Raw genomic sequence first — 13,735 nt, forward strand, 5'->3', positions numbered from 1 at the left:
GCAAAATGCAATGAGTGTGTAGGTAAAGGTAATATGTTTGATTAGCTTCCTTGTTAGCTGAACTGTGAAGTCATTATTAGATTACCAGTAGGAATAAATGTACAACCCTCCTTCAAGGGTAGACTACTTCGACATATAATGTATCTATCTGTCTGTGGGACAAGACTACTCAGAAGGGAGGGTAACATAACAAACATTATAATGTCTTCATTGCATGCTAACTAAACATATAACCTTTACCTACACACTCATTGTATTTTGCTGTAATATATTTATTGACCTACCTGTGGCAAGTAGTTGCTTGAATCCACCCTTCCACCTCTGGGGTATATTCTACTCATCTGCCGCTTATTATAACTTCACAAGTTAAGGATTTTACTCTTTATGTAATATGTAATAAACTAAATTTATGCTCTATTTTTTTGTTATAAAAAACATAAATCTGAGTTTTCAGACATGCATCATAAACCAACATTCATATCATTTCAGTGCAATAACATATTATGATATCATATAAAATTAGCTAGTGTTAGAAAGTTAATGATGTAGCACAAGTTGACTAATATGTACAAAAGCCTGTTCATGAACAAATTTTCCTGTCCAATTTTACAAGTGGCTAAAGTTTCAAATCTTTTTGGTGGTATTTAGTTATGCATACAGAACTCTTTTCTGTACACGTTTCCATCTTATTCTTTTAGCATTGGCCTGGACCTTAGATCTTAAACTTAATAGGGATCTGCCTCTTATCATAGCTTATCATATATACTGTAAACCAGCCTATTTTAGCAGATACTTTATTTCACAGTTAGCCTTTTTTAGCTCACTTTGTGGCCTTTTAATTTTGTGATTTTCAAATAATAGATATTGCTTGTATGTAGTATTTGGATTCGAATCTGGAAAACAACTTTGCGGCACAAATTTCTGTGTTAATTTAGTAACTTTGAAGACTTTAGACAAAGTGACAACAATATGGATAAGGCTCTTCCTCTCTTTTCATTTTACTGATCTCTCTCATTATATGTAACCTATATATCCAAGTATGGATAAAAACAAATTTAAAGTATTGGAGTTATATTCATCCATAAACAGATAAACAGCTAATGCACGTAAAAAATCCATGAAACCCCAGGGTATGATACATGGGAATAACATAATGTTACTCCCTAGTGAAAAGATTGTACATGTTTGGAGGAGGACATTTAAGTCATGTAGGAGCAGTTAAAACAGACTGTGACCCCTAGGTGTTGACTGACAACATAGAGTGATATTTTTTCTATTTTAAATTGACTGACTGAATGACTGACTGATTAAATTGCTTTTACACTTTCATAGTATTAATCAGAGAAAAAAAACCTTTTAATTGTCATACACTATATTCAGAAAAATTACAATACATTCAAATAAATTGATGCATAAAAGAAACAATTTAAAACATAAAAAGAAGGATAGAGAGCAATTGAAAGAACAAAAAATATTAGTTTGTACTGATGCATTAGAAAACAATTAGACACATAGTAAAGAAATAAATAAACTAAGGATACTCAACAAAACACGTGCAGGCTTGTTTAATCAATCCAATGGCTGTATGTTCATTGAAAGAGGACATATGACAAGACATTCGATTAGCTGAAGGATAAACATGCAACATTTAATACACAATACATGCATTATAAACATAAAAATATAAAATAGATAAATTATAAAGTGCTATGGTATAAGTTTGTGGATACAAAACCCCAAAAATATCACATAAGTTTGGACCAAACTTACACTGTGTAGCAAAAAAAAAAATTAAAATAAACCTTTTTTTTTAATTTCCTGTCAAAATATCAAAATACAAATTGTGCAGGTTACATTGTAATTTAACCCCAATTTCTTGATTTTTATTTAAAAAATACCTACAGATTAAACAAAGCCAAAATTAATAAAAATAACCAAAATAACTTAAATGACCCTGTGGCTTATGAAGCATTTTGTGTATTGCAATTCTATTACACTTATTGACAATGGCTTATTTTCTTATCCTTTTTACAGGCTTTTTAAATTTGGAAACAGAATGATCTTGCAACACTGCATCTTATTTGTACTGAACATATTCAAGAATAGGTTCTGAGAAAAAGTAATTTATTTGTACTGAACATATATCAAGAATAGGTTCCCAGAAAAGGTAAGTTTCAACTCTTATCTTTTTATTGGTTAATCCTTATGTTAGATTACTGATGAAATGTGAAAAATGCCAAACCTTATAAATGCCATTGCCAAAAAAATTATGACGGAAATTCACATCTGAAATTTTTAACAATCAGCAAACAGTTAGTGGCTATGTAGTAGATGTTAAAATCACTACAAATCAATAGTACCCAGCTGCAGACCAAATATGTAATTATTCCCCTCTATAGCTGAGAAACCATTGACAAATGTACAATCAGGGTTATAAAGATTTCCAACCATCAGCAGTTTTTTATAATACCCAGTATTGCCCAGTATTACCCACTAAAACCCAGTAAAACTCAGGTTTTATGAGTATTTCCCACTGGGCTGGGCAATACTCATAAAACCTGGGTTTTTGCCAACCCTGACAGCAGACAGAAAAAGGCTGTATGGCTGATGTTAAACTGCTTACCCAGTAAAATTCAACAATAGATAATGCAGACTAAATATAAGATAATTCCTATCCATAGAAGCCAAGAAATTTTTAATAAAGTATTCTTCAGGACTGAAGACAGAGTTGAACAGTTACTAGAGTGCTAGACCTGCTTATACTGTAAGTGATGTAGGTAGAAGAACTCTATTCAATAAAAGGCACTGACAATCCCCTTGTCAGAATGGTAAAACTGTTGATTCAAACACCAAGAGGTTTCATTAGAAATGTTAAAGTTAGTTAAAGCCAAGTGAACAGATCAAACACACAAAATAAAGCTAACCTGTAAGTCATTGCTGTCAAACTTTGTTTACCAAAAAGTGTTTAAAACACCCTGTCAACCTATTTCATATAAGTAATCTCACTCTTGAAACCATGAGATTCTTCTTCTCATTAGTATTCATATTTGATATTAATTTTGACTGTAAGAGTTTGATAGATTCACAGCCTTTATCCTGTTTTTGAACACTTAACCTATTTAAAAATAATTTGTGGTGAAATATTCCCAAATCATGTGGTTATCTCCCCTTACCAAATAGGTTTGTTACTTATAAACTATGATGATGAGATTACAGATACAAAGATCATTCATCTCTACAGAATAGAAAAATACCATCTGTTTACAAAACAAAAGTAATTAATCTTTAGCATGTTTAGATTGACTAATTTCACCTACTCATGTTCATATTTAAATATTTGTTCATAGAAATCAAATATAACAATAGTTATAACAAATGATATAAAGCTTAAATCGGTTCTAAAGCTTAAATCTTCCAAAAAGTTATTTGTTTGAGATATGACCTTATCATTAAAAAAGTTTATAAATGTGCAATTAAATGCATCAATAGAAATATAACTTCAATGCAATGAAAGATAGAGCAAAGAATTGTCATTCTATGTTGTACCATTAAACATGTATTGTATGTGCAGGAATGTTGACATGAATGCTACAGGTCAGATTTATATAGGTTAAAACAGAATTATTGTTTACTTGAAGTCAAATATTAGATATATTATTATATTCCAAAGTGTGAATTTGTGTCAATAAGAAAGAAGTTCTATTAAGCAGAGTGTAAGATATGTTCAAATGACTGCAAAGCTCACCTTATCTAAAATCTGTAATACAAACTCAATATAAACTAAGGCATGCAACATTACAAGTTAAATAAAAACAAAAACAAGTCTAACAATATTGATGGAAATAAAAATAATGCACACTAAACTCTTTTACAACATGCATATGACAAATAAAATGTAAATTTAAATTAATATCTTGCATATCATAACTGCTTTATGAATGGCATTAGTGTTTTTCGTATCATTTATGTCTTCATATTTAATGTTTTGTTATTGAAATAATAAAGGTGAGATGTCCACCAGGATGAATGGAAATTTCAATGAGGGCATGATGGATAGGGGCAGACATTGTACCTTGATATAATGTATGTCACTTCAATGACTTGTTGACACACAGACATAGTTAAGAAAAAGTTGCTATTACTCCAATGTCATTAAAGAAAACAAAACAATAAACAAAAAGAACCCCTAGAGTATAAAACACTGATAACTTCAATGTTAAGTCGTAAGGATACTTGACCAGTTCTATAACCTGAGTTTTAAGATAACCCAATCCAGTGTTTTCATTAAATGATGACATGTGATAATGAACGTTCCTTTCTGTGAAGAAAAAAATGATATAAGTATTACTAAAAGTTACTGTTAATTGACAAAAAAATTAATTGAAAGTAAAAATACTAATTTTATCAAACAAACTTGGTGTCAGTTAGTCCTTGGAAGCTATATTTCTACAAACCAGTTAGATCAAGTCATATAATCAACTTATGTTTCTTTGACTATGAAATATAATAAGAGATGATAAACAATCATGTCATTTTTATCAGAGTTTACAGTATAAACAATTGATCCTTCATTTGGAAAAATCAAGTTAGCAGTCATTTGGAATAATATATGTATACCTAGCATAGTAAATCTACAATAACAGCTCTAAAGGAAGTGGCATAAGGACTGTCCCAAAATCAGGTATGGAAGAAAGAGGTCATTCTTTTTTAAATCAACAACCAATATCATAAAATTTTCTAAATTTCTTTCACAAAGAAAAATAGTTCATAAGTTTGTATGAATTAAGTTTTTGACCCCTTTTCTAACATTCATTTGTGAAACAGCTCCAAAGTAAAACTTTTAAAGACTATTTCATATATGTTATATAGTATAATGACATAGATGCCAACCCCTGTTTGACACAATCAGTAACAATCTTTCAAATTTTCTGTAATTTTGAAAAGTTTTCAGTTATCATTCAAAAACGTGCATTTACCAAAAAAACTACTGATGAGTGGTTCCAAAATGATCTGCACTAACATGTTTCTCTAAACATGTTATCTGTAGTACGTTTTCCATTCATTAATTGATCAGACGTTCTCAAATCGTACATTTCGTTTTGTCAAGCAGAAGTAGAGAAAGGGGGAAAGCTACTTCATAAATGCAAGTTTGCCTCTTCACAAGTCAGTTATTACCAAACGATAGGTCAATAACTCCAGAGAAACTGGAAGCATTACATTGGCATTTTCTAAATACTGAACCAGGCTGGACAAGTAATGATTAAAATCCGCGTTTTACAAAATTGATTGGGAATCTGTAACTATTTGACTATAATCGTGTAGTTTTGATTGCAAAATCAGAAAAATTACGGAACATCGTAATGGTTGGCATCTATGTAATGATACTAAAGTGATGAATGATGATTTATCTAGTTTAATTTGATGTAAAATATGCAACTTTACAAACCTTCTGCTACATCAAATCCTTGAAACTTGACAGGCTGTGCATAATTAACCATTGCTGACAAGTAAGGATGTATGTTTGTAGTGGCTCCAATGTATTTATAGTTAGACATCAAAGCTATTTCTTCTTCAGCTGTCAAATTTCCACCCTATAATTCAAAATTGTCAGGTTAATACAATGGTGACCTTTGTAGCATAGAATAGGAAGAGGTCATACTAAGAAGACTTATAGAAACAACCACATTGACAGTGAACACTGAGAGATGTTAATTGAATCACTGCTCAACAATAGGGAGAGTCAGCTTCAAACAAAAGTAAAACCTAAACCTGATTTCACATCCCCCTTTTTACTCATATGATTCATATATGGTTTTCTTCACAAACAAAATAATAACACATATTTAATTACACACCTATGGACAGAAATTTATAAATCTACATGCCAAGTCAAGTTCATCCTTCCCCTTATTCAGTGTTAAAGAAATATGAATGAGCTGAAGGACGCCTCCATGTGCAGTAAATTCTAGCTACATTAAAAACCAGTTGGTGACCTTCTGTTGTTGTCTTTTCTATGGTCACATTGTTGTTGTTCTCAATTTTATGATACAAACAGTAGAAGATTAATTCAAGTTTATCCTGGATAATCTCTTCTTTTTGTTTACCTCGTCCTCTTCTTTTTTCTCAAATGAATCTGATCTTTTCTTTTCCTCTTCATCTGGGTCATTGGTGTCTATAGACTGACATAACTTTAACTCAGGATGGGCATCAGTATCTATGTTTGGTGTCGTAGGATCCAAATCTGCAAATACATATTTAACCATCATAGTTAATATTATACAACTCATTGTATCTAGAAACAGGAAAGTTTAGTAGTTTGTTATATTCTTAATGATATACTAAATGATCTTGCTGTTTAATTCTGTACTTGAATAGTTGATACTATTACAAAATTCTCTTTATACTAATTTGACTGGATTACATTACTTTTATGGCTTATTTGTAATATCAGGTTATACCTTGACCAATATATGGTAGGCTACTACAATGTAGTTTACTAGTATTAAGTTAAAATAGTGAAATGTAGTCTTTATTCCAAAAGATTTAATATTCATAAAAGGGTAGCAACAAAATTTTTCAAATGGTATTGTAATTTTATCTCTTGAAAATTTTATATTATAAAGGAAATAACTTTAATTTTGTTCATTAAAACCAAAACATACAATTTTTTAAAACACTCTCTACCTAAAAATACAGCACATCATCAATTTGAAAGAATTAACATTCAGAAAACACAGAGTGTAAAGATACCTTGGTTTAGGTGTTTTACGAAGTTTATACTGAAACAAGGAAAAATAAACATATTAAAGGCATCAACATAAGGGATTTCATCCCTTTAGACTTGCATGTTCACATTTCAGATTACAATTTCTGAACATTGTCTACCAAACACTACAGCAAAAGCATGTACAACAGCTCCAAGTCAAAAGTTATATAACAAATTAAGTGGTTATGATCCTGCAAACACATTTTTTTTAATGAAAATGAATCAATCTATTGAATATTTATATTTAATTGAATTTTTTTTAGTCCTCTTTCTCTTTCAATATTATACACAAAGTATCAGTTTCAGAGATTAAGATCTGTAAACATGCAAGTTTCTGAACAATATACATGGTTGTGTTGAGAACTGAATATAACCTTTGATTAGCATTTCCAAATATCAGGGATTTTTGATCAGAAAAAAATGATTTATTGATTAGAATTTGTCAAATCGATGACAGTAAATATCAAAGTTAAAAGTATTTGAATAGGAATATAAAAGGAAAATGTATACCTATCAATGTGAGAGAAAACAAATGACACCCCTCCCCCAAAAAAACCCTTTGTAGTCACCAATAGACCAATGTCCATAAGATAGTTAAGCTGTAAATAAACCAGAATCTAAAATAGTTGTTATGTTTAGATTTGTTAAGATAAAAGTAAGGTTACAGCTTATTCCTTAAAAATGATGCCTGTTTTGTAAGCAAACGCAACTCTTATCATAGTGAATCATTTCAGAAAATGTATGATTTTGCTATATTTATAAGGTTATGAAATAATATGCAAATGTTCTATAACCTTACTATTGAGGCTTACTGATAACAATACATTTTTACTTCAGTGATCACAAAATGGGATGCTGTGTTGCCAAAGTTAGCAAATTAAAAAAAAAATTGACAAATATCAGTAGTAATCACACAAATTCAAAAATGTTGAGCTCTGAATTATATTTTTAAATATTTTTGCAAGTTTAGGTTTTTTTCAGATGTGCTATGTAGTGTGATTTATTGACCAGACAAAGAAGGGACATGTCTTAAAATGACCATTTTTATATGATTTCACCATTCAAAAGTTGAAATGACTTTAATTAAGGGAACATGCCTGATTTCAACTGGAGACATACTAAATAATTGTGGAAGGTGTCACTGGGACACATATGCTAGCCTTGCTTGCATATCATATAAAGTTATAAAGGGATACATGTATAACTGTAGAAAGGTAAAAGTGAAGCTATACAAATATTTGAAATTATACTTGATCTGAGTTTTGTGGTAATATGTTTTTTGTATTAGTCTCAAACTGAAGTAAGAGAACTGAAAAGAATAAATTCAGCAATATTTCTATTTGTAAAGGGATATAACTCTAGAACAATAAAGTTGACAATCCTAAAATTCAATGTTGATCTGTATTTTGTGGTAATAAGCCTTGTGTATAAGTTTCTTAGCATTTTGTATAGGCAAACTAAAGTTATAGAACTGAAACAAACAAAATTTGGCAATTTTTTCAATTGAAAAGGGCATAACTCTAGAACAGTTAAAGTGAGGCCACCAAAATTCAAACTTGATCTGTATTTTGTTGTAATAAGCATTGTGTATAAGTCTCATACAATTTATTTGAGGCAAACTAAAGTTAGAGAATGGAAACCAACTTTTGGAAAAGTACATACAGACAAGGGCAAAACTTAATGCCCACTCTGCAACGGCATACAAATAATAATTTTAATATAGTTCAGAAAGACCACTTTCAGTTGCAGATCCCAGAAAAGCCAAAAATAAAAAAATATCAAAAATGTCTTGATTTTTGGTTGAAATTGGCGTCCTGTACTGTTTGTCAAACTCATAGTAGTTTCCAACACAGCTGAATAATTCTGTGATTTCTTTGTTCATTGGTGCATAATCTTCATACAAGCTACAGAAAACTACATCTTTCAGTCTCCCTGTGTCTTGCAGATTAAGAATAGGAAAGCACAATCTGCAAAAATTGTGTTTTGAGCACAAAATGGCAAAAACAAATTATTATAAAAATAAGGAAATAAAAAGTGAACTTCACACAAACCAAAATATAAATTAAATTTAAAATTTATAATGATATCAAAAGTATTTATTATTCAACAAAGTTTCAAAGGTGATTAATAATACATTGTGTAGCATATTTCTATCATTTTGACATTTATTTATGTTATATCTCTTTTGACATTTATTTATGTTATATCTCTTTTGACTTGGCGTATTCAAACTGAGAAGACAACAATCATTCCCAGCTCAACTACATGTTCCTGGTCAATAAAACCAAACATTAATAAACAGAGTGACAGAAACATCGGTTTGCCTTTGTAAATACTTCATGACACTATAACTAATCACACAAAACCATACATTTTTGTCTTGCACTGTTTTCTCAAAGTAAGTTGTGTGTTTGAATGCAATACATCCAGACATTTCCATTTATTCAATGCTGACATCCTACTCAACAGTAAGGGGTTTACTTATTGACAGAAGCTGTATGGTGACCTAACATTTATCTAAGTTCTTGTTCATTTGTATTTCATGGATAATTGTTTAATTGGCAATCCTATCACATCTCCTTTTTTCATGTTGTAAAATCTAACTTGTAAATATGCAATCTTCAAATTATTGTTTTAGACATACTTTTGTTTATTGGAAGGGTTCTTATGCAAATGGACTAACATACTTTACTTGTAGTGGTAAAGATATAACAATCTAGAAGTTTTTTTTTGTATATTTCAGATTAAGAATAACATAGATATTTCTCTGTTTGTCTTTACTATTGTTTTGGAATGTTTATAATATTATTATTTACTGTTGATTGGTAAACCTCTTCATAAATCTTATAGTGTCTATATTAAATTTTCTCATTTTTTCAAAGGTTCCTAGATTAACTGTCTGATACATATGATCATTTATATACTAAAGTATGTGTCTTTAAGACATATATGCCAAGTCTTAAACAAACCATGAAAAATACTATAAATTAGGTCATTATGATCCATATGTTCAATATTTATAAAAATAAGCAATAACAGTGGAATAACTGAATGAATGTCTATAATTCAGACAAGAATAGGAATTAAAACCAAAGTTCCAAAAGCATGAAATACTTGTGTATGGTGATGGCAATGCTAAAAAATTATGTAACTATAAAATAGACTTGTACAGTGAACTACACAAATCTGAAATATAGACCTAAACTTTTAAATAGTCATTTAAGCAACATTATCTTAATGTCATAATGACTTAAATGTTACTGAATTACAATGAAGTAAAATTGAGAAAAGAAATGGGGAAGGTGTCAAAGCGACAAAGTGTTTAAATGTCATGAATTACAAGGTAACATTTTATGTCTGAATTACAATGTAGTGTTTACATGTCATGAATTACAATGTAGTGTTTATATGTCATGAATTACAATGTAGTGTTTATATGTCATGAATTACAATTTAGTGTTTACATGTCATGAATTACAATGTATTTTTTTAAGTCTGAACTACAATTTAGTGTTTTTATGTCATAAATTACAATTTAGTGTTTTTATGTCATATATTACAATGTAGTGTTTATATGACATATTATACTATGATGAAGTTTCAATATATCATGAATATCAATGTATCTATTTCTTGTGTGTGTATGCATGTATGTATAAGTCTTCATATGTCATGGAGAGATGAAAATCAAACAATATCAAAAGCAGTACACTTATTCATATTCTCTTGTGAAAAAAAAACTGAAGAGGAAAACGGTTGTAACTGAAAGTGTTCATGCAAGTCTAGGGATGAACAAAATTAAAATTGTTTGGAGGCAGACAAAGTAAATGATTAGATTATACAGATATATATGTATATAACTATCAAATCTGTCACAACAAACCATGACAACTTATACAACACAATTATATCAAACCATTACAACTTGTTAGCTTCAAAAATTCTACAATTTCAAATGATTGACCATTTACTTTAAAATTCTAATGACCATATATTATCATTCAATGTAAAATTAGGTCGAAAATTTTGGTTTATAGTATATTTTTTTCTTGGCTCTTAACACACATGCTTTCAATAATTCTGAGAAGTTGTCAATGATTTGAAGACACATTTAATAGGGAGGGAATGTTTTGTACATGATGCCTGCATTGGACCATTGGTTATCTTGGGTTTGTTTTGTATAAGTTCTTCTCCAGACATAGTATCACTGGAACTGCTGTCATCATCTACATAAAAAAGACAAGATTTTCTCCAGTTTCTACCTGTAAACTCAATATATTATCTACGTTATATCATGTTATATTTGTGCAACTTTTCATTTCTATAAAAAAATTGGATCTATTTTCTTGGATTTTTTTTATTCATAATCATAATGGTACTCGATTTTTTTTAACATTATTTAAAGAGGACACCTCACTTATATAGCAATTATAAGATTTACACAAAATATTCTATGGATAAACAGTAATAGTCCTACTAGTAAAGCCCAAGTAATTCATTTGTCAACATTTGCCATTTATCTTTAAAAGTGTGATTTAGGGGTCTTGTAAAAGAAAGACTATTTGTACAAAAAGTTAACAAATATTTATACAGACACAAATAACTACAAAGGACAAGCACCAAAATTGTGCAAGGTCAACACATTGTGCAGTTAACAATACAATATGAAAACTTTTGTTTAAAAGACAAATATTAACACTAATACAACAAATGGTCAAGACTACTGTAAGAGCACTGTATCAGTTTAGTATAGGGAAAACTTACACAAATTATTTGGCCTCTTATTTTATGGTCTTTATAAGAAAATATAATTAGAAATAGCAACTTGTTCAAATCCTAAATATATATTGTTTTCAAAGACAGTAAAAATTATTTATTGACAAAAAATCCCATCTCAAAGAAACTTACGTATGGTGAAGATACCTTGTTATTTTGACAATGGTAAGTCATTTTTTTCAACTATACATCCATACAAGAACTTATTACAAGCCTAATATACTGATATGTAAGGTCTAGGCTGCTATTAATTAAGGCCAACTTGAATAGGTGTCTTTAAATTAGTAACAAACAAGATTTTTTAAGTGCTGCCCCTCCTTCAGATTCGTTCCCTGCTCAATACCAAAGAGTTGATAAGACTGCCGTATATCAGAACGTTGTTAATCCAACAAAAGATAATCAAAATTGAAATCTAATTTTGTTTCTAATAGATATAACATTTATATGTGATAAAAGTTCTAACAAATATATAATAATATGTGTGAAAGTATGAAAAAATATATAATGAAATACATATTATGTAAATATACCAACCATTGAGGGGTCCCTCTTCCCCATCTACATTTCCCACAACACCACTGACATCAAACACTATCTCAAGGTCATCATTTTGTTCCTGTTGACCTTTCATAAACAACTCTAAACTTCCTAAATAATGAAAAATGTCCAAGTCTAATTAAAGTACTTACAAATAAGAACAAAGAACAGTAAATAAACAATTTAGCTATAAAATAGAAGGTATATCAATAATAATAACACTACCGACGTGTGAGGGCTTTATAGTCAGTGACTAAGTCAACATGTTTATGGATTACAGATTACTAGTAAAAAAAATCCTGTAACCTGTACATAGAGTTTCAATCAAAATCTGTGTTCTTAAACATATATATCATTTTATGGAGGGGTATTGTCTCAGGACCAAATTTCCCTTGCCTGGTGGTTTGAAAATTTCACAGTCCCTCGACTGATATTTTTCATAAGTACCCTTAATAACTTGATATATCTGTTCAAGATACTTTTAATTCTTTATTTATTTAAAGAGGATTGCCAACAGCCAGAGGCTACGCGTGGATCTCCTCAACATAGATATATACAGATTCACAATTATCAAAGTTTTGAATACAAACATGTTAAACACAAGACAAGACAATATGTACAGGACAAGACATACAAATACTACACACCCATCCAATCACTCGCTCATTCTTACTCACATGCACACGAATTAACAAACATGTATGATTCAGTAATTTAAAATAGTGATTATGGAAAGACAATTTTGAGCACAATCAGGTCAAAAAAGTTCAAGATACTTTGGAATTTCTTTTTATATATTTGCTTTTGGTAAAAGACTTAAGCACATTGCATTAATTTAAGATTGTTCATTATACCATTATAATAAATGCTTATATATAGCAATGATTAGTACTTACTTTTCTCTACTTCTGGTTTGAGCCTTTTATTTTTGATGAGTATTCTTTGTTGCAGCTGATTGGGTGGTGGAAGGTACATGCCAGGTTCAAGCTTAATTATAAAACAAATATAATGTGTATATGATGAACTTTGGTGAAAAAAAAGCATTATTAAATAAACAATTAAAAGGGAATTTTTTTTTCCAAAATAACAACATGAATTCAGACCAACTTATCATTGTGGTATCTTTTTTATTCATTGATAGCTATAGGCTATAATAGCAAATGATCTTTAGACCTTCCATTCATTTTCCCTTATTCCTTCCAAGTTAAAATCAAATTGGTCGATCAAAATTAAAGATTATTTCTTGTGCTTAGTTTTTCATTCAATCAGAACAAAATAGGGAATATCTATTCACAAACTAATATTTCCACTCACTGGTATTAATTCTAGGGGTCTTTTCAACAAAAGGTCGCCTAAAATATCTTCACAATATTTGGCCATTTTATATTGCTGAGCTTTACTGAAATAGAAAAAAAACATATTAAAAAGTAAATATCATGTGATGTTTAAACAGTTAATGCTTGATTTGTTAACAAGAGGCTATCAAGAGTCTGAATTGCTCACCTAAATTTTTTGGCATTTATCTTTCGTTAAGAGTTTGTGTCCAATTTAATCGTAGTTTGTTGTTTTGGTTAGATTTAGCTGCGGAACCGTAGCTCATAGGTCCTTATGTTATTTTTTTACTATTAGCGGACCATAGAGCTACAGACTTTTCCT

General features: G+C 29.8%; 1 protein-coding gene across 4 annotated transcripts in view; it reads right to left on the reverse strand.

The window, feature by feature from the left end:
* LOC134711966 (1-phosphatidylinositol 4,5-bisphosphate phosphodiesterase beta-4-like) overlaps positions 1–13,735 on the reverse strand; it is an 88,258-nt gene that overhangs the window by 15,973 nt on the left and 58,550 nt on the right. For 2 of the 4 annotated variants that reach the window (XM_063573027.1, XM_063573025.1), the window contains 8 exons: positions 13,394–13,478; positions 12,976–13,066; positions 12,077–12,190; positions 10,903–10,992; positions 6,105–6,241; positions 5,447–5,591; positions 4,234–4,318; positions 285–357 (listed from right to left, as the gene is read on the reverse strand). In XM_063573027.1, the coding sequence (XP_063429097.1) occupies positions 285–357; positions 4,234–4,318; positions 5,447–5,591; positions 6,105–6,241; positions 10,903–10,992; positions 12,077–12,190; positions 12,976–13,066; positions 13,394–13,478 (820 nt within the window). Of the gene's footprint in view, positions 1–284; positions 358–1,541; positions 1,627–4,233; positions 4,319–5,446; positions 5,592–6,104; positions 6,242–10,902; positions 10,993–12,076; positions 12,191–12,975; positions 13,067–13,393; positions 13,479–13,735 lie in introns of all 4 variants that reach the window. The other 2 variants (XM_063573026.1, XM_063573028.1) reach the window with 2 other exon arrangements.

The sequence above is a fragment of the Mytilus trossulus genome, chromosome 3, assembly GCF_036588685.1.
Source record: "Mytilus trossulus isolate FHL-02 chromosome 3, PNRI_Mtr1.1.1.hap1, whole genome shotgun sequence".
Classification (NCBI taxonomy): Eukaryota; Metazoa; Mollusca; class Bivalvia; order Mytilida; family Mytilidae; genus Mytilus; species Mytilus trossulus.